Here is a 19,757-nt window from a genome sequence, read left to right as displayed (position 1 = left end):
GAGCTATATGAATCTCCCATATGAAATTGAATATGATTGGCCACTGCTTTCCATGTTGATGGCAAAAGGGCTGATGATTGGCTTTCCCTCTCGGCTGTTTATCCTAAAGTACTCACTCATCAGAAGTAACCACTCACCAGCACCGACATATTAAGGGATCGTCGAAGATGATCGGCACTATTGTAAAAGCTGATCGGATTCTCGGACATGATTATTCCACGTTAGCCATCTTGTCTAGGCCTGATAAGAGCGTGAGTGGGCTAAGTAAGTACGGGATGTATCGACTGCCGCATCGCCACCAGCTAAGTTTGTGATTTCAGCTCGGCACCCATAGCCCATGGAGTACCTGCTGGTGACCCTTTGTGGCGTTTCCCGTGCCTTTGCCTTGCCTACCTATTTTACTGCGTCCACTCTGGTAGTCCCTTCAGCATCCTCTCTTCTAGACACTGTTGTATTTTGATGAACATATCAGACAATCATGTCGGACGAACGGTATGGCATGGTACGTGTTGCTGCCAGATACACACTTGGGTATATTGGAGATGGAAAAATGCTAACGCCTGATGAAGATGCTTTGGCAACCAACACCGCCCGAATCTGATGCTGATTGCCTTGTCGAGTAAGAGCTTCCCATATAAGGCTTTGCTTTGCTTTGAAAATATTTACAATAATGCAGTATTGTCTTTCTCCACGGACTAAATGGCTCAATCGGAAACACTTTCACGCAGAACACTGGGCGGATAGGCCGCAGGGCCCATGTGACATGGCCAAAGGATCTCCTCCGGCATGATCTTACTGTAGAAGGCGTCCTTCAGGCAAGGATAATGGGGGTGGGTGCACTCTGCCGGTTATTTGGCTTCCATCCATCTAAAGTCGTACAGTTCGGCTTCGACGCTGATGTATTAAACTTCTTCGGTCGAGCGGGCCGTGAAACTATCGCTAGCACGGCAGACACCTTCCTAGCAGCTTTGGCTGATATGCGACGGGAAGACTATCAGCGTGAACGTCCGCTTATATTTTTCGGACACAGCTTAGGGGGTTTGATTATCAAAAGAGTACGTTTTTGCAGGAAGTTTTATTCCGTATGCACATGCTTACACGGTGTTCCGTAAAGGCCCTAGCAAAAGCTTGGGACGAAGACGATCCAAGCAGTGGAGACGTTTTCCGCCGAAGGAGACTTGCAGCATCGAGCACGAGAGCAATCATCTTTGCGGGAACACCACATCGCGGTGCAACTGCTGCCCACTTGGCAACCTGGGGCACAGCATGGTTGACTGCATTTGGGGTTCCAACATCGACCGAGAATCTCAGAGAGCTTCAGATAGGTGCCAACACAACTCAGATGCTTCGAGATGAATTTTCGGTTTTCAGGCGCAGAATACGAGACAGCAGGACGAAGATGGTCCCTCCGCAGCCGGATATCACAATATATACTTTCTGTGAAAGTGTTCCCATGCCACTTGGAGGAATAGTAAGACTAAAATCCGTGAAAATTGGAGTTACCGCGCGCTTTACTTACTGCCTTTCTCAGATTGTGACGAGGGAGTCTGCAGTCATTGATGGCCAGAACGAAATAGTCGCATCCGTTCTCCGGCGCGATCATCGTACCATGGTGAAATTTGGAAGTCGGGATGAAGCAGGGTACAAGCAGTTCGTTGGTGCTATGAAGGATGTGATCTATGAGGTGCGAAGGGAGAGAACAGCGTCTTTCAGTACGTAAGTTGGAATCAAGCTATAGCTAATTGAGCTATTACTATCTAGCGCCACGATATTGATAGTTTTCTGACTTCAGGCACAGTAACCTCACCTCCCACGACGCCCGTGAGCTATGGCTCCGTGACACAAGGGCATGAACGGGCTCTCAACTCTGGTCTACTCCAAGTGAACCAGCAAACTTCCCCACATCGCATTCTTTACAATCGATCGTCTGGTTTTCTAGCAGAACACATCTCTCATCCACCACAACAACTCATTTCTTACCCTGCGCCATCTGGGGCTTTCTCCTCGCGTGATTCGAGTGAATCTAGTCGATCCCTACAAAGCGTCTCACCAGCCACAGTTTCAGCTCACCAGTCCTACGGAGCTTCTTTGCTACGTTCGAACCCGGATACAGAGGAAATTGCGAACCTTCTTGTTTCTGGAACAAACCGACGGCTTTCAGCAGTGCACAGGACTGATACAGAACACGCGATTACCCTATTCGAACAAGCACTGAACAGATCGCAACAGTCCCACAAACCTGACCCTCGCCATCAAACGAACGCTTACTTTGGCCTAGCCGACTGCTTCAGTGATCTCAGTGAGAGCTCAAGCCGCCGACTCAACGTTTCCCAGAAGCTTGACTACCACGAAATGGCTAAAAACGCCTGCCGCGAGGCGTTGCGGCTGGCGCAAGAAAGCGATTACCCTGGTCAGGTCAGGCGGGCGCGGGTATACTGGGCTCGTTTCGCTGCGCAAGAAGTGATTCTCGAAAGCCAGCGTCATAATAGAGACTCCGATCAGCTGAGGAGATCAAAAGGAGCGGCGGAAACTGCGCTTCGGAACATTATGTTTGAATTGGAGCGAGATGTGCACATAGACCATTCATTGTGGGATATAGCAGAAAGAAAATTGCTCCAGCTAGAACACGTCAGGGTTTGAAACCTTTTCCGAAGACATGACCGTTTTCAGTGTATTCAGAGACATCAATACATCCTAACCTTATTGCTGTCTAGTTGGCAGGTTGCTATCAATAATTCTCGTAATGACCGGTGTCCCATGGATCGACGGAGGGACCTGAGAGGATGCTCGGCGGTCGTACTCTCCGACTTGGGAGATCATTCCCATGGTTTGAACGGAGCTCAGCTCCTTCGGATGTAGAATCCGTGGGACGTCTGTGGAAGCGGAAAATACCGAAAATCCATTTCCTTGACTTCGGAACAGAGAGAGTGATTAAAATGCATACGAAAAAGAAGCAACCAAGAGCGATGCCTGAAATTGCTCCTTTACTGAGAGGTGGGGTATTATGGTGTGATACATCTGTAGGGGTCGATGTAGTCGTCGAAGTACCAGTACTGGGAGTAGATGTATTGGTAACATTGGTGGCATTGGTGGCATTGGTGACGGAAGAGGAGGACCGAAGAGTAGACGACGTAGCTGGCGACGCTGTATTATGTGATGGGTCTATGACCCTGGAAAGGACATCTTGCTTGAAGGGACTGGGCGCACATCCAAACCCAGACAGGGGCGTTGGACCAAGCCACGACCGAGTATAGCAGTACGGATAATCGGCGAATGTGCTGTGCATTCTAAATTAGATATGAATTTGCCGTTCATGAGGAGGGCTAAGTACTTGCCATTTTAGAATAGACGAGTTTTCTAGACACGAGTTGTCGCAGGCACCATTTGAGACATCAGTTGCAGCATAGCAGGTTGTGGGCATCACACAACTGTTAGGATCTTGGCAACAAAAGTGAACACTGTTTACTAGGTTGGATGCGCATGTCGAACCTGCAGCGCAAGTAACAGCGGTATCTTCAATGAATTAGACTTCGATATTCTGAAATTAGCTTCAGATCAAGAGGAACATACTGGAGTTTCCGTCAACATATCCACAAGTAACGGCTTCATCCGCCTGGCGCATCAATATTTTGGCAACCAGGTCTGCGTCTGGCGCTGGAGTAATGAGCGGAGGGTCCGTCTGCATGGTCAAATTTCCGGACCTTCGAAATATCTTGTGAATGTGCCAAGCGGGGAAGAAAAACGGACAATGTGGCGCAGACGGCAGACATAGCTCTTTTTAAATAGGTCCGTGAATACCATGTCAGACACATGATAGATTAAGTAAATACTGGATTCAAAAAAGGACATTTTAATCGAGTGTAAGAACTCTTGTGGCTTGCGGCTGGAAACCTATGCGGACTTGGTGCATCTAGCCGACTCGCCACCCAAAAAGCATGGTGATTTGTTTTGACCCCTGTAATCCCGTCCGCAACGAGATTGTAAACGACATTGGTGAATTTACACGCAATGGTACTCATTTAATGACCTCGCTCTTGGACGGCAACCAGAATAAGATAAAAGGCGTAGGTAAGCGACTAACCGGGCCTGTAATTGGTAAAAAACAATGTTAGAGGCATCTCTTCTTTCATCTTTGCACTACAGTGTTATACATGGGTCTGACGAGCAACGAAAAGGGCGCCTTCCGAAGACAGCGATGTCACGAAACTTTGACGGCCACATTTGCATCCCCATCCTGCACTTCTTATCCATTTTGACGATGGAAGTTGATAGTTGCTAGATGATAGACTCGGTCCGAGTACACATTAGAGAAACCCAAAAAGAAAACGTTTCTTCGTTGAGTTCTTTCTGGGCAGGTGCCACTAAGTTGAAGTTATTTCAGTACAATCAACGCATGCCTTTAAGGCGAAAATTTTCCACGCTCCCTAGCCTACTCGCCTTGGGTGACACCCACTCGCCCGGGAATTACATTGGTTGGTGACCTTCACTCACCCAGGAGTTACGTTAGAGTTCGGGTATTAACTACAAATAGAAAAGAAACCATAGTTATGACCGGGCTGCTTCTCCGTTTAACTACTAACCTCCTTGCCATTTCCCGACCACTCAGTGCTCATATCCTATGTAGCTCTACTTGAAGAAAATTTTAACATACAGGGTCATTCTATCGCAGGAAAAACTCTCAGAGGGCAGCTTATGATTCCCATTTCAGGCATCTTCGCGTATTGAAACGGCCCAGTTACCTCGAAGTCGCTCGTGTTCCGCAGAATAACTTGGAGAGCAGTTTGTAACGCCCTATCGTTAGTAAGCCTTGTTGGATCGCCAAGTGAGAGGGAAATAAGGGAGCTTCCCACTTACATTCTCGCAAGGGGCATGCCAGCACAACGATGCCTGCCCCTACCGAATCCAAGATGAGATGTGATATTTGGACGACCTAAGACAAATTTATGGGGATTTTCAAAAACAGTGGGATCACGGTTGGCAGCAGCATAAGTCATTGAGATAGGTTCATGAACGCCAACCAATCGCCCATTGATCTCGACTGGCTGAGACGGAGTTCGAGAAAATCCTCTGTAAGGAACGTACAACCGAACGAACTCTTCAACGGCAGCCGGGATGAGTGACGGATCCGTCCGGAGAGTCTGCTGTAAATCCTTATCTCGAGATAGATGGTTGCACATATTCCCGATGAGGATCGGGGGAGCCACCATGCCAACTACCAGAGACTGACGCAAACAACCACTGAAAATAAATTAGCTATATGAGCACATACAACCCCAATATGGGCGGTAATAGTCATTATGCGGTTGTGAACTCACATTAACAGCTCGTCACTTAATGGCTGTCCTTCACCATCCTTCTCCAGCAGCAGAGAGGAGGCAGGATCTTGTTCAGGATCTCTGGGGGACATTCGTCTATCATGGAATAGAGCCCTTGCCATGTCATACATCTTTTCTGATTGGATACTTGTTTCGGGACCATTTTGCTCTCTCCAGGCGTTGATCCACTTTGAAGCTGTTTCAGCCAGCTTCGGTGCCATATCGTCGTTGAGATTTAACCAGCTGACTTCGACCCAGGCGGCGAATGATGCAGCGAAATCTGCACATATATCTGACTCGCCTTTCTGGACGGTCTTGGCAAACTCGCGTTCAGCATGTTCTCTTATGATAGGCTCAAGCCGTTGGATCCTCGCGGGTTTCAAGGTTCGATCAAGGGCAGTTCGGTACGGTGTGTGCGCTGGGGGATCGGTGTTAAGTGGCGGCCGGCGAATACCACGTGGATCACTGGGAATGACTGCTTTCCTTGATGATACAAACAAACTGCAATCGGAAGCACAGTTTTTGACATCTTCGTACCGAGAGAGCATCCAGAACCCTCCATTATCTGAGGTGTGTGCAACAGGACACTTGGACCTCAGATGATCAAACTGCGCATAAATCTCCGTGGGATCATTGCTCTCAACCAAACGGAAATCATCAACGCCGGCCATAATATTTTGTTAAACAGCATTTATTTGATATTTGAAGCTCAGGACTTGGTCAATTATTAAGAGGTGCAGTTACTTTAAGTATTTACCATCAAGGAGTTTTCGGCACAGAGATCCTGTGAGCACCAAGGAGAGTGGAGAACTTGAGAGGGATACGGACATATCTTCATTCATTTATTTTGTGTCTGGAGAACATGTGGAGAGCGCTTCAAGGGTGGACGAATACCAAGTTGAGGGGGTGGGGAAAGACTTGGTCTTCCCCGGTCTTCCCCAGTCTTCCCCATCAAATGGAGACCCAATGCAGGCCAGCGGCAATTACTGAGACAATATCGACACATGGGGTTGCAATTTAATTCTAATGTTTTTCAAGGCTTCAACCCGAGTCATTCACAACGCATTATCCATGCTCCCACAACCTCTTCCATCTCCTGTGCGACACCCCACTGGTACGAAAGCCCGCGAAGGAGGATCCTGATTGAACCAAGCTCGTATAACAGGTTCCGCGCTTCACAATCAGCTTCCAAAACATTTTCCTCACCTCCAAGGAACCTGATAGTATTGTTCATATTCGTGTTTCCTCCTGCCATTTCTCTTCTTGATGGGACTTCTTCTAACTCCGAGAAAAGCAGTGTATCCCAATCGGTAGAGGAAGGTATTATCACTTTCGGTTTACCCGCTAAGGCAAACGAGGAATAAGTTGTTGCTATCGCAAAGAGAGCACCAGGAAGCTGCTCATCATGAGCAACGCCGAGCGGCATTTGTGCAGCTAGCTGTTGGATTTCAATCGCATGCAAGAGACATTTGCGGGAAGCCTGGCCACCAATCCAACGATGAGGATCGACTCCTGTTTCTTCTCGGTTTTCGCCTCCAAAGATGTGTTGCCGGATATCATATTTATAGCACATTCTTCGAGCTCCGCGAGCGGTGTCTCTCACCATATTCAGACAGACAGTATGCCAACGTAATAAACACACTAGTCTGTCAGTCGGTGTGAGATCTTTACTGCCGATAATCTGCTGTCGTATCCGTGCCAGAGCTTCGATAATTTTCCCACTAGAGTGAATGCCACCCAGTGGTGGGTTTTGTACTCTCTTTGATTCAGTTGCAAGAGATCTCAGAATTTCCAAAATGACCTTGACATCAAACAAGCTTAATTGATGCTCTATCAGACCCCCCGGCTGCTGACCGAAGAGAATAGTAGGTCTGTCAGGTCACGAAACTTTCCACCAGCCCCGTTCCGCATTTTCATGGCTTGAATCCATTTATCAGGGTTGTCCGCGTTGAAAGATTTCTCGTCACACGGCCGTGGAAGTGTATTGATCACAGACCAATTGCTCCCAGAATCCCCGCAAAACTGAGATACAACGCCATCGACAATGAATAGACCCAGTAGGGTTCGCAATTGGGTTTCTCTTGCTACCCATTGCTTCCACATTTTTGTTTTTTTATCCATATGATCATGTATTGACGGAATCTCAATCGGGTGCGCGATATCATACATACCGCAGTAACGAGCCCAATTTACACTCATTCCATAGAATGTCTGGCTTGTCATCCGGAGTGTTCTATCCTGTACAACTTGTTAGCTTTCTTGGTGCAGGAACTGACCAGAAGTTGATCTAACTCGAGAGAGGGCGGCGTATAATTGGCCCAGGAATGAAGTGAAGACCAACTGGACTCCACTACACTTGTCATATTCCCCTCTCTGGCATAAAATACCAGGCCAAGACGTGGCAATGGCTGTGTGCGCAAGTTTCCAGAATGCTTGACCCTATAATCAATTGATATTATCCTACAGAAATTCACTTTGTAATGATTATTACCTTAGATATGGCATCCGGACTACCAAGAAACAACGATCCCAATGCAATGGCATTGAGAAGTATCGGGGCTTGGAAGTCTTTGAATACAAATGTTGCTCGATGAAGAACGGGAAATATCGGTATCAGCTTGCTGAAAAACATGTGGAGACAGCCATCGAGGAAACCCGGGGTCAGATTTGCCAGCTCTGGAGACGATATTACACTCTCGACCTGTAAGAAATCTTATGGTCAGTAGGGCTCGGAGAGATTGATCGACTGTGACTGAAACGATCGATTCGAGGGACTTACACTATTACTGATGAGACTGTTGGCAAATTTGATAGCCTGATGGCTACCTTGACCAGCTGCAAAATCTTCCTGGGGTAAGGTGTCGTGTCTGGTTTCCTGTCCGTACTGGGATACGCCAGTGGGCTGAGCTGTCCCTGCGAACATCTGGTCCCATACGCCGTAGTCCTGGGAGAAAAGATTTTGAAACAATATTTCCGAGTCCGTCCAGAGGAGGGAAGAGGCGTCATATGGTTCTATTACACTGTCATTCTCCCGGGGCAAAGGAAATGGGGAGCCGATCGTAGCAGGTGCCTCCTCGCATGATACAACCCTTGAATTCTGCGGGTTGTCAGATATACGATGTATACCCTGTTGGATTTCCCGTGCAGGGGGTTGGAAGATCGGTTCCATGATTGGCGATGCCGTCTGTACATCTCCACGGTGAACCGAAACATGTCGATTGAGGACGTCCCGACGGGAAAAGCCACGGTCGCATATCGAACACTTGAAAGGCTTTGCCCCAGTGTCTTCGAGTCACGTTAGTCTAGCCGTCGTGCCTCGATACAACCTCTCTTACGTGTTCTCTCATGCCTCTGTCATACATTTGTCAGAAGCTTCCATCTCAAGTTTTCGACTTCTTCCTACCTGAAGATGTTCCTTTTTCGAGTATATCCGATTGCAAGTGGAGCATCCAAAGAGGGCCCTACTGCCGTTGTATTTATGTGAGTTGAGAAACATTTCTGAGTCGAACGAAGTGAATGCAAGTGATGGTACTTTCCACAGTACGTTGAAGGGGAATTACAGGGGAGTTGCAGGGGAATTGCCGGGGAATTGCGGGGAAACATTTCGGGTAACTCGGGGCGAGACACTTCGTCGCTTTATTATTATCAACAATCAATTTTGGAAGGGAAGAGAAGCCGCGCTGTAAGGCACTACGGTGGCAGAAGAACAGTGCAATAGGAGCCGTTTCTGGAGCCCTGCTCACCGTCTCTTCCTATACTCCTTAAGCTCACATAAACGAATACAGATTAAGAGATGATGCAGTATAGGCTACTATACTGTAATGTATTGCTAGTGAGAGGGATCAAGAGGCTGCAGAACTACGACGCTCACGAGGTCGCTTTGAAAGACTATTCCCTAAGATTCGTTAGCCATAAGCCAGACAACATTTCAATGTTAGAGGGGAGTGGGGTGGGTCAGCTTCTGCTGGGTCGAGAACATGCTCGTTGGCCGACAATAAATTCTTCTCACAATGAGTCCAAGTATATGGTGTAAAAGGTGCAAGCCCGTGCACACCGGTTAATTGTTTGATTTAGGTATAGGTGTCAACTTCCTCTGTTTGTATTCTCTTTGAACAGTACAGAAGGCGTTAAAAGGTGGGACGTGGGGAAATCGCCTGTTAATGCAGGTGGAGAAACCGCCTGTGGGGAAATCCATAGGAACTCTCCTCTGGCAAGCATGGCGCTCGCGGCTAATTGCACCGCAGCATGCACGTCTCGATCACCTGCTCTATCTCGCTCGTGACTCCCCACTGCATCGGCAGACTCGCCAGGAGAATCTCAAGCGAGCTCGGCTCATACGACAAATTTTGCCCTCGAGATCCCTCCTCTTTGCCGCCGACATCATCCCACCAAGTCTCCCTCCAAGGATTCCCCCGTACTATTCTTCCCCAACATGTCTACCACGACTGCACTCTTGCCAACCACTGCTGGCAGCTCGACCGGTGTGGTAGGGTAGGTGGAGTGAGAGAAGCAGCCATTGTAGGACAAGGGGTGTTTGTGAAGCTTAAAGAAGTGTGAAATCGCAATCTGGGACTGTGAGAGCACGAAAGTTTGCCCTACTCAACTACCGAAGACCAGCTGAGCGGGCGGCATTCGGGATCGCATGCGGGGGTGGGGAACACGCTAATCTGGAAGTTTGTGGGGAATCGCCATAAGAGGCAACCCCTGAGGTTCCCTTCATATTTTCCGTCCAGGAAGTCAGTTCTGTTGGGGTACGTAGTTAGGCAAGGCGACAGAGCGACCGGCTTGAAATGGAGCGGGTCAGGAAGCAAATGGGAGACAAACGCGGGAGTTAAACGGACCTACCATTACTATATTTGTCTGTGTCCTGCTGTGTAAGATCTTTGCCAACTCGACCTCAAGCCTTGGATAGCAATTCTTGCGGTTGTCCCATTGACGACTCACCATGGCTTTGTCCCTCTCGCGCTCTGAGCTCAAGCACGAGGACGGCGTCGTTGTCGATCAGCTGGAAGATTCCTCTAAAGTATATGGCTCTCACACCAGCAGCACCGTACCTCAACACTACAAGCCACAGACAGAAGAGCAGCGAGCCCTAGACAGGAAGATCAACCTGAAACTCGACATCTTCGTGGTTGCCATCCTCTCAGCAGGCTTCATCCTCTGCGGAAGTAAGCAGCCTCTTCCTTCTCCATCTTCCACCTCTCGTCTAACCTCCGTAAAGTCGACAAGACGAACATTGGCTTCATTGCAACAAGCACATTCATAACCGACGCTCACCTATCCCCCAACACTGTGGCCACCACCCTTACCCTCTTCAGCGCAACCTACGTTCCCCTCCAGCCGCTCTCTACCCTTGCAGCCCGCCGCATCGGTCCTAAATGGTGGATCGCGTTCCTTCTCATCATCTGGGGCGCGCTGTGCATGGCCCACGCCGCCGTAAAGAACAACGCCACGCTGGTCGCCCTGCGCCTCCTCCTCGGCGCCGCGGAGAGCGGGTTCACGCCGTCGAGCTACTACCTCATGTCGATGGTGTATCCCAAGTACGCGCTGGGGATGCGTATGGGTGTTTTCTCGGGTATGTTTGCGATCGCAGGGGCCTGCGCGGGACTAATTTCCTATGGGCTTTTGCACATCAACAATGAGCATATCAAGGGATGGCAGGTCGTCTTCCTGTTTGAAGGAGGGCTGACTGTTCTTGTTGGAGTGTTGACTCTCCTCCTGGTGCCGAGCAATGTGCACACAGCCTGGTTCCTGAGCCCGACAGAGAGGGCGCATGCTGTTGGACGAATGGTGACAGATCTGGCGGCGTCGCAGCGGCTTGAAGACGAAGCCGAAGTCGTAGCCGAGAGCGACACCATCTCGTTGAAAGACATCACTGACGTGCTGAAGGACTGGAAGAAGCTGTTGATCATGCTGTTCAACATGACGGGTGTGCTTCCCGTCAGCGCCTTCACCACCTTCCTGCCGCTCATCGTCGAGGGGATGGGGTACAACGGCATCCGCGCCACGGTGATGAGCGTGCCGCCATTCGTCGTCGGGGCTGTAGGGCTTGTCCTTATTGTCTACTCGAGTGACCGGTTCAAGGAACGGTCGCTTCACATTGTTGGAGGGATGCTGCTAGCGTTGGTGGGATGCATCGTCATGGCCACCTCGAGTGATCCGAAACTCCGTTATGGGTTTTCCCACGTGTGTCTCGCGGGGGTGTTCGTCTCTGGGCCACTTGCAGCAGTTTGGCTGGCTGGTAATACGCCGCTCAAGGTATGAGTCTGGCTCGTGGGGTTGCGTCAAATCTTCTGTCTAACGCCGAATTTGCTAGGGTCCGCGGTCCTTTGCACTGGGCCTCAACGGATGGACGAACATCGGGGGAGTCATCGCAGGCCAAATATTCAACGTCAAGTACGCGCCAACGTGTACGTGTCGACTTGTGCCCCTGATACACGAGCAATCAATACTTACACCTAATGCATGAACAGACAAAGTACCACTTGTTATCACGATGGTTTTGATTGCCTTTGGTGCTGTTGGCATGGTTTTCGTCCGAGTTATGTACCAGCTCACGAATAGGTGGAGGACCCGCAAGACTGCACGCTGGGGCGAGAGCGAACATGCTGCAGAAGCAGACTCTCCTGTTCGCAGAGGTGACCAGAAGTATACTTACATCTATGGGTACTGATAGAGCGACATCGGTTGATCATCACTTCAACGGGCTTATTCTAATCCCACTATCCCGCCGGGGGCGGCCACCGCCTCTAAATTTAGAGATGTTATTCAGCACCCTCTGGCCACTAGGCAGTTTCAATAGGCGGTTTCAATTTCAAGGCGGGATTTGAAGGGTTAGCTTCTAGCAGTTGGAATAAGAGTGATAGGATGTCGCGTTTGATGGGGTGTGCCAAGACGCGGCCGGCGGATTCAGGCTGTTGAATAGTGATGCTTCAATGTTCGTACTGATTGTTATAGGCTGGCAGTCATATATATGTATATGTATGCAGGTGCTCCCAGCCTCTGTGGTCATTCTAGTGACTGAAAAGTTCAACACTCCCACTCGCTGATTTCCTTCATCAGAAGGAATGTCAGGGATCATCAGTCACGGTTGCTAGGCACCATTAAACCCTCCCAAAACCCGTGGCGAAAAGAAAGGAAATGTGCCTGCATGGCCGGTCTAGCTTCGGTGTGATGGTTGACGACTTATGAACATCACTCGACGCCGAGCCCCTTTCGAGACCATTCAAAGGGGCTTCGTGAAGCCATCTGCAATTCGCTCTATAGTGGGGATATACTTTAGCTCCCCTGTCCCAGAGCCTTGAACCTCTGCTTGCCATGTTCGCTGGATTTCCATATGCTTTGTTCGTGAATGGAATTGGAGGGCTTGAGGCCAGCGCAATGGCTCCCTAGTTGTCGCCACATATGATTGTCGCGCTTACATTGCCAACTTATTGCTCCACTTTCAATGTTGGACAGATATATCCTGCTGTTGATCGTCTTGTTTGGCGACAGCCGGCCCAATCCACATCCGTGAAGCCGCGAAGCATCCGAATCTGACCTTTATAATTGTGCCCTGTTACAAGAAGCTACATATCAAAAATCTGACCATGGCCATAGGCCGCCATGGTTGTCGCCCCTTTTGCCTCGTGCATACGCTATGTCATCATCGTGGCTGTGTGCCGCGCCCTACGCAGATCTGAACGCCCCGTCCAATATGTTTCATTGAGGCTTTGCTACACTAGATGGTTCTATTTAAGGGCCATCCCGAAGTACAGTACGATGGCTCAAAGTGACTTGGAGATATGTCGTCCATGTCCACTTCCGCAAGATGTTCCACCACTCGAAAAAGACCAACGAAAACGACCTGAAATTCGATATTGCGGCCCCTCCAAACTGGACATACGCACCAGGGGAAACTATCATCGGCAATTTAGTACGCAGTGCCGGGATTGTTAGCGCGCAAGCAACCGTCACCCTAGAGTTCAGCGGTCGCGCCAACGCTGAAATCGACGAGGAGAGAGGGGGAAGGAAGCATCACATTAATCATACGCATTCTGTTCCTTTAATCAACGAAGAGAAACAGGTCCTCCGCCGTGGGCCTCTCCATCTATCATCCGACAGTGAAGAGAAGCTTTGCTGGCCATTCTCTGGTGAAAATTCCGATTACGCCGGACCGAAGACAGATTTCGCCGCCAGGCCTCAGGCTTTGTGCCTCTTAACTGGTCAGATCATCCCGGTCACCAGGTCTTACCTGGAACATTCGTGTCGTCCTGTGCATACGGCGTGAAAGGGGGCTCAAGAAGTTTTATCCAATACCAGCTAAAAGCGGTTCTCAAGTATGACTTCGGCAACTCGCGTAAGCTCCACGAGATAAATTGGCCTATTGTGCTGCGCTTTTCTCCACAAATAACAGAGCGCATCCATCAGATAAGGCATTTTCGGCAGGAGAGGCCAATACGAAGCCCGCGGTTGCTTCCCGGTATGCAGGATTCACGCGTCTCTCTCGGACAGAAGACACTCGGATTCTTCAGTTCGTCCAAAATACGCGAAATGTCCCTCAAATTAACTACTTCCATGCCGGCCGCGATACAGCTTGGGCCAGGAGTGATTCCACTTATTCTAAACATCGAAACCGATCGAAGCAAGACGCATGATGACATAAAAGATGTCTCGCAGACAATCCAAATCGGTTCGATCAAGCTCCTATTATGCAACGTGACTTGTGTGCGAACGCCAGGCTCTGGTAGCACCTCGTCCATTCGAGAGTCGCATGAAACTTCTGATAATCTATACTTGGAGAGAGCACTTGAGACTCTTGAAACTCCATTGGAAATAAAGACCGGAACAAAAGCTAGTGGGCCCATTGATCTAGGGAATTTGTTTCAGCTTTCATTTCGCCCGGATGGGCTCTATTTAGGAGAGCGGCGTTTGGCCTTGACCACGGGACGAACCATATATCCCAGTTTCACGACATACTGCATTCAGCATCATCATTCGCTAGAGCTCCAAGTTACTCTTCGTGTCGCTGGAGAGACTGTAGTGATGAAAACAAAACAGCCCATGGAAACAATAGTCGCTTAATTGAATTTTCTTCAATTTTGTATTTGTCGAGAATTGGTATTCCTACAGGTCACATACAAGGATTTTACCCCGGTCCAGGCGAAAGGAAAAACGAGAACGGTGACACAATATAATCCTGTCACGATGCAAGCGAGGATCGGCAAGCCAGCTCCACAGGCGGACCCTACGGCGGCAGTGAGCCAGACAGCTGCAGCTGTCGTCAAGCCTCGAACATCACTTTGCTTCTTGAAGATAATACCGCCTCCGATAAAGCCGATCCCCGAAACAATCTGGGTCGCGATTCGCGATGGATCCGCGACGACGTGATATCGGGACAGGATGTCCATAAAGCCATACTTGGATACCAGCATAAACAAGGCTGAACCCATTCTCACCAAAGTATTGGTGCGCAGTCCATCAGCCTTTTGTCGAAATTGGCGCTCAATCCCTATGAGAGCCGAGAGGCCTACTGTGAGAAGCAGTTGGCAGATCTGAGGCCAATATTGGCCATCGGGCTCACTGAACAAAGCCATAGTTGGTCGCGCCTCTCCACGAAGGGTTGCAATTACTCCAGAATTTGGTCGGCCACCGATGGTTCGGTTCTCGGTTTTGTAAGGCTCATACGAAAAGGCAAAATTTTTATGTCAACATTAACTTCAAGCGAGCCAGATCAGCCAGAAAATCTGTAACCAAGTTAATTGGTTGACTTAAGTAGGTTATTTTATGATGATGTCATTTCTTCCTTGAGGGTCTGAGCTCTTCTAACAGGTATGGTGGAAGGTACTCGCCTTAGGATCAAGAAGAATGTTGAATTATGTAAATGCAAAGTATGCACATAATGTGTTAGATCGCGCAGAAATTCCCCATTCGCATATGATATTCTGCCCCATGCGGTAAGCCCAACCTAGAACTATGGACCTCGGCATCTTCCGACATGGCCCGACTACACCTTTTTTTTTGTTTTGCACAATCTCTTGAAGACAGAGGAGCTGGTCTCTCTGATTGTTATTATTATTTTTCTTGTTCTCGACACAATGTCTGACCCGGAACATCCTCCTACCTCTTCCTCTCCAACCTCTTCCAACCATGCGGGGAATGTGTCCTTGCCCGCGGGGAAACCAGACCGCGCCCAATTGCTGGCGGCCCTGGCAGCAACCGACGTGACTATTCGCCGGATAGACCAGTGAGTTGTACAGGCAGATTTTCCTTTAAGCTGTATAACCAACCATTGGCAGGCTTCTCTCCACAGCCGACGGCCAAGAGACTGTCCTGGCGACTATCAACTATGTCTCCTCCATCCTACACCACCTCTCCGCCTCCGCGCCGTGGATCGCGCTGCAAACCCGGTTAAGTCTCCTCGCACGTCTTAGCGGGCGTCAATTACCCTTGCCCCAACCGTCCAAGTCCGCCGCGTCGAAATCCAAGCTCGCCGCGCTGTCCTCCCTCGCCTCGGAGACGCGCTACAACCTCCGCCTCTTCGGGCTCCTCCCGCTCTGGATCTGGGGCTCCGATACTTTGAAATCGCCGCCCTCAGACCCCATCCTGCACGCCCTGACACACCTCCAAGTCGTCTCCAACGTCATCTACCAGCTCCTTGAAAACGTGGCCTACCTCGCCGAGAAGGGGGTGGTCTCGCGTCGCTGGGTCGATAAATATGGCGGAGTCGATAAGTGGTATATATGGAGTACGCGCGGCTGGTTCGGGCATATTTTCTTCCAGTTCTTTGTGCTCTGGCGCGAGAGTGTGCTGCGCCGGAGGCGGGTTGCTGCCCAGCGTCGTGCTGCTGCTGCTACTGCGACTGCCGAAAGCGAGAAGACTACCAAAGCGGAGGATGGCGAGGCACTGAGGCTTGAGATTCGGGCGTGGCGCAAGAGCCTCGTTAACAACGCTATCTGGGCGCCTCTGTGTATCCACTGGTGTCTGGAGAAAGGGATCGGCATACCGGAGCACTTGACTGGGCTGATCAGTTTCTTCGCTGGTGTCTGGGGGCTGCGGGACTCCTGGGCGGCGACTGCCAAAGCATAGACGTGTTTTGTTTCTTCTTCTATACCATTTTTTATGTATTTGTTTGGCTTGCATATACACCCTGAGCTCTGCATACTGATATACCGACTCCGAAATAGAATGTCATTCTTGATCTATCTTCCCGAGACTTAGGAATATATCAAAGACGCTCGAAATGACGTCGTTAGTTCATTCAGTTCTTACCATTCCATCCAGTCTCTCCTCTCCTGTTTACATACCGAAATCATCACTGCCTCAGGCAGCAATATCGACTGCCTTCCATGCGCTTCGACGGCCAGTCAGGTGGCGGCAATCGGCTGACATAAACCCGCTTAGGTCATCCCAACTATCGTTGCGGACCGTACCTGGAAGCTCAACACTCCGTCTCTTCCCCCATCACCTCATCTCCCATCTCCCTTTCTTTCCGTCAGGTTCTCCTTCCTGGTCTGCCGGTTCTTCCATCTTTTTCCATCGTCGCCGTTTTTCTATCTCTCCCTTCCGTGTTCTCCATCGGGCGAGCTTGCCTCGGGACACTTGACCTCTCCCAGAGCTTGGTATCCATCCACGTCACGACTTCAGATCCTGCACCATGTCGGCGGAGCCGGATCACACTCACGATAAGAAGAGGGTCAACCTCCAGTATGTTCCTTTTGCCATCATCCCCATCGTACAAGCTAACCGGTCTCACCAGGGACGCCTCGGGCGCCGAGAAGAAGGAGGTAAGAGCGATTGCAGAATAGGTGGCGAGTATCTGGCACTGACAAGGATCTATAGGAGCTTGACACCTCCACTGCTATTCTCAAGAAGAAGAAGAAGCCCAACTCATTGATGTAAGTGTGCTTCACGCACCCGCCACTCGGCCAGATGCTGACAGCTCACCCAACCAGTGTGACTGACGCCGTGAACGATGACAACTCGGTGATCGCTCTTTCAAACAACACCATGGAGACGCTGCAGCTCTTCCGCGGTGACACAGTCTTGGTGAAGGGCAAGAAACGCAAGGACACTGCCCTCATCGTCTTGGCGGATGACGATCTCGATGACGGGAGTGCCCGTATCAACCGTGTCGTCCGGCACAACCTCCGAGTGAAGCACGGCGATATCATCACCGTCCACCCCTGCCCTGATATCAAATATGTAGGTTATCATCCCAATTTCTCTCCGTCATTGCTAATCATCCATTCCTTTGTGACAGGCCAAGCGCATTGCCGTCCTCCCCATCGCCGATACCATCGAGGGTCTTACCGGCTCTCTCTTCGATGTTTACCTTGCTCCTTACTTCCGCGAGGCGTACCGCCCAGTCCGACAGGGTGACCTGTTCACAGTACGAGGCGGTATGAGACAAGTGGAATTCAAGGTGGTGGAGGTGGACCCGCCAGAGTACGGCATCGTCGCCCAAGACACAATCATTCACTGCGAGGGCGACCCTATTCAGCGAGAGGATGAGGAGGGCAACCTCAACGAGGTTGGCTACGATGACATTGGTGGTTGCCGAAAGCAGATGGCTCAGATCCGTGAATTGGTCGAGTTGCCTCTCCGCCACCCCCAACTCTTCAAGTCCATCGGTATTAAGCCCCCTCGTGGTATCCTCATGTACGGTCCTCCGGGTACCGGTAAGACTCTGATGGCACGTGCCGTCGCTAACGAGACCGGTGCCTTCTTCTTCCTGATCAACGGTCCCGAGATCATGTCTAAGATGGCGGGTGAATCTGAATCGAACCTTCGCAAGGCGTTCGAGGAGGCCGAGAAGAACTCCCCGGCTATCATCTTCATTGATGAGATTGACTCCATCGCCCCCAAGCGTGAGAAGACCAACGGTGAGGTCGAGCGTCGCGTCGTCTCCCAGCTCCTCACTCTCATGGATGGCATGAAGGCCCGCTCCAACGTTGTGGTCATGGCGGCCACTAACCGTCCCAACTCCATCGACCCTGCCCTTCGTCGCTTCGGCCGTTTCGACCGTGAAGTTGACATTGGCATTCCAGACCCTACGGGTCGTCTGGAGATTATGCAGATTCACACCAAGAACATGAAGCTTGGTGACGATGTTGACCTCGAGACCATTGCCGCCGAGACTCACGGTCACGTCGGATCCGATCTGGCCTCGTTGTGCTCTGAGGCTGCCATGCAACAGATCCGTGAGAAGATGGACATGATCGATCTTGATGAGGATACGATTGATGCGGAGGTGCTTGACTCCCTGGGTGTCACTATGGAGAACTTCCGTTACGCTCTGGGTGTCTCCAACCCCTCCGCCCTGCGCGAGGTTGCCGTCGTCGAGGTTCCGAACGTGCGCTGGGACGATATTGGTGGTCTCGAGGAGGTCAAGCGCGAGCTCATCGAGAGTGTCCAGTACCCTGTGGACCACCCCGAGATGTTCCAGAAGTTCGGTCTCTCGCCTTCTCGCGGTGTGCTGTTCTACGGTCCTCCTGGTACTGGTAAGACCATGTTGGCCAAGGCCGTTGCCAACGAGTGCGCTGCCAACTTCATCTCCATCAAGGGTCCTGAGCTGTTGAGCATGTGGTTCGGTGAGTCGGAGAGCAACATTCGAGATATTTTCGACAAGGCACGTGCCGCTGCTCCCTGCGTTGTCTTCCTTGATGAGCTGGATTCCATTGCCAAGTCTCGTGGAGGCTCGGTTGGCGATGCTGGCGGTGCTTCGGACCGTGTTGTTAACCAGCTTCTGACCGGTACGTATACTTTTTCGGTTTTTTGATCCGACGGCCGCTAACTTCTGTGCAGAGATGGACGGTATGACTTCCAAGAAGAACGTTTTCGTTATTGGTGCCACCAACCGTCCCGAGCAGCTGGACGCTGCCCTGGTTCGTCCTGGCCGCCTCGACACCCTGGTCTACGTTCCCCTGCCCGACCAGGAATCCCGTGAGGGTATTCTTAAGGCTCAACTCCGCAAGACCCCCGTTGCTGGTGATGTCGACCTGAACTTCATTGCCAGCAAGACCCACGGCTTCTCCGGTGCCGATCTTGGCTTCGTGACACAGCGTGCCGTCAAGCTGGCCATCAAGGAGGCCATCACCGCCGATATCGAGCGCGTCAAGGCGCGCGAGGCCGCCGGCGAGGACGTCAAGATGGAGGATGAGGAGGATCTCGAAGCCGAGGACCCCGTACCTGAGCTCACCCGTGCCCACTTCGAAGAGGCCATGAAGACTGCCCGTCGCTCTGTCAACGACGTCGAGATCCGCCGCTACGAGGCCTTCGCGCAGAGTCTGAAGAACTCTGGCGGCAGCAGCTTCTTCCGTTTCCCGTCCTCGGGCGAGGTGCAGGAGAACGACACGTTCGGCGAAGCCGGCAATGATGACAGCCTCTACGATTAAATAGCTCTTCCCTGTCGGTGTGAAATGAATTTTTCTTGCGTTGTCTGTGCCTTTCCAGTCATGGTTG

The 19,757-nt window shown here is 50.7% G+C and overlaps 11 protein-coding genes across 11 annotated transcripts; 5 read left to right on the top strand and 6 right to left on the bottom strand.

The window, feature by feature from the left end:
* Positions 1-478: 478 nt before the first annotated feature.
* On the top strand, positions 479-2,640 carry N7510_007839 (uncharacterized protein; the record flags this gene model as incomplete). Its single annotated transcript, XM_056979764.1, has 7 exons — positions 479-502; positions 570-619; positions 677-830; positions 882-1,055; positions 1,115-1,471; positions 1,532-1,684; positions 1,762-2,640. 7 exons carry the CDS (start codon positions 479-481, stop codon positions 2,638-2,640), a joined length of 1,791 nt encoding a protein of 596 aa, XP_056832807.1.
* Positions 2,641-2,728: 88 nt separating this feature from the next.
* Positions 2,729-3,286, bottom strand: N7510_007838 (uncharacterized protein; the record flags this gene model as incomplete). Its single annotated transcript, XM_056979763.1, has 1 exon — positions 2,729-3,286. One exon carries the CDS (start codon positions 3,284-3,286, stop codon positions 2,729-2,731), a length of 558 nt encoding a protein of 185 aa, XP_056832806.1.
* Positions 3,287-5,311: 2,025 nt separating this feature from the next.
* On the bottom strand, positions 5,312-5,986 carry N7510_007837 (uncharacterized protein; the record flags this gene model as incomplete). The annotated part of the gene is made up of 1 exon (XM_056979762.1): positions 5,312-5,986. The coding sequence occupies one exon, from the start codon at positions 5,984-5,986 to the stop codon at positions 5,312-5,314; it is 675 nt and encodes a 224-aa protein (XP_056832805.1).
* A 380-nt stretch (positions 5,987-6,366) lies between these two features.
* Positions 6,367-6,888, bottom strand: N7510_007836 (uncharacterized protein; the record flags this gene model as incomplete). The annotated part of the gene is made up of 1 exon (XM_056979761.1): positions 6,367-6,888. The coding sequence occupies one exon, from the start codon at positions 6,886-6,888 to the stop codon at positions 6,367-6,369; it is 522 nt and encodes a 173-aa protein (XP_056832804.1).
* A 677-nt stretch (positions 6,889-7,565) lies between these two features.
* Positions 7,566-8,016, bottom strand: N7510_007835 (C2H2 type zinc finger domain protein; the record flags this gene model as incomplete). The annotated part of the gene is made up of 2 exons (XM_056979760.1): positions 7,566-7,754; positions 7,807-8,016. Coding segments are annotated over 2 exons (399 nt in total), but the record flags the coding sequence as incomplete, so codon positions are not given.
* An 18-nt stretch (positions 8,017-8,034) lies between these two features.
* N7510_007834 (C2H2 type zinc finger domain protein) lies at positions 8,035-8,484 on the bottom strand (the record flags this gene model as incomplete). Its single annotated transcript, XM_056979759.1, has 1 exon — positions 8,035-8,484. One exon carries the CDS (start codon positions 8,482-8,484, stop codon positions 8,035-8,037), a length of 450 nt encoding a protein of 149 aa, XP_056832802.1.
* A 1,776-nt stretch (positions 8,485-10,260) lies between these two features.
* Positions 10,261-11,988, top strand: N7510_007833 (uncharacterized protein; the record flags this gene model as incomplete). Its single annotated transcript, XM_056979758.1, has 4 exons — positions 10,261-10,483; positions 10,537-11,573; positions 11,632-11,725; positions 11,789-11,988. The coding sequence occupies 4 exons, from the start codon at positions 10,261-10,263 to the stop codon at positions 11,986-11,988; spliced, it is 1,554 nt and encodes a 517-aa protein (XP_056832801.1).
* A 1,137-nt stretch (positions 11,989-13,125) lies between these two features.
* Positions 13,126-13,584, top strand: N7510_007832 (uncharacterized protein; the record flags this gene model as incomplete). The annotated part of the gene is made up of 1 exon (XM_056979757.1): positions 13,126-13,584. One exon carries the CDS (start codon positions 13,126-13,128, stop codon positions 13,582-13,584), a length of 459 nt encoding a protein of 152 aa, XP_056832800.1.
* A 710-nt stretch (positions 13,585-14,294) lies between these two features.
* On the bottom strand, positions 14,295-14,890 carry N7510_007831 (MgtC/SapB family protein; the record flags this gene model as incomplete). The annotated part of the gene is made up of 2 exons (XM_056979756.1): positions 14,295-14,322; positions 14,541-14,890. 2 exons carry the CDS (start codon positions 14,888-14,890, stop codon positions 14,295-14,297), a joined length of 378 nt encoding a protein of 125 aa, XP_056832799.1.
* A 453-nt stretch (positions 14,891-15,343) lies between these two features.
* N7510_007830 (uncharacterized protein) lies at positions 15,344-16,382 on the top strand (the record flags this gene model as incomplete). The annotated part of the gene is made up of 2 exons (XM_056979755.1): positions 15,344-15,540; positions 15,593-16,382. Coding segments are annotated over 2 exons (987 nt in total), but the record flags the coding sequence as incomplete, so codon positions are not given.
* A 568-nt stretch (positions 16,383-16,950) lies between these two features.
* On the top strand, positions 16,951-19,690 carry cdc48 (AAA family ATPase CDC48; the record flags this gene model as incomplete). The annotated part of the gene is made up of 6 exons (XM_056979754.1): positions 16,951-17,000; positions 17,053-17,080; positions 17,136-17,191; positions 17,249-17,498; positions 17,557-19,048; positions 19,101-19,690. The coding sequence occupies 6 exons, from the start codon at positions 16,951-16,953 to the stop codon at positions 19,688-19,690; spliced, it is 2,466 nt and encodes an 821-aa protein (XP_056832797.1).
* Between the last annotated feature and the right edge of the window lie 67 nt (positions 19,691-19,757).

Source organism: Penicillium lagena, assembly GCF_028827675.1.
Source record: "Penicillium lagena strain IBT 129212 chromosome Unknown utg000005l_segment0_segment0, whole genome shotgun sequence".
NCBI classification, from domain to species: Eukaryota; Fungi; Ascomycota; class Eurotiomycetes; order Eurotiales; family Aspergillaceae; genus Penicillium; species Penicillium lagena.
Note: the sequence above shows the minus strand (reverse complement) of the source record. Positions and strands in the feature narration are given on the sequence as shown.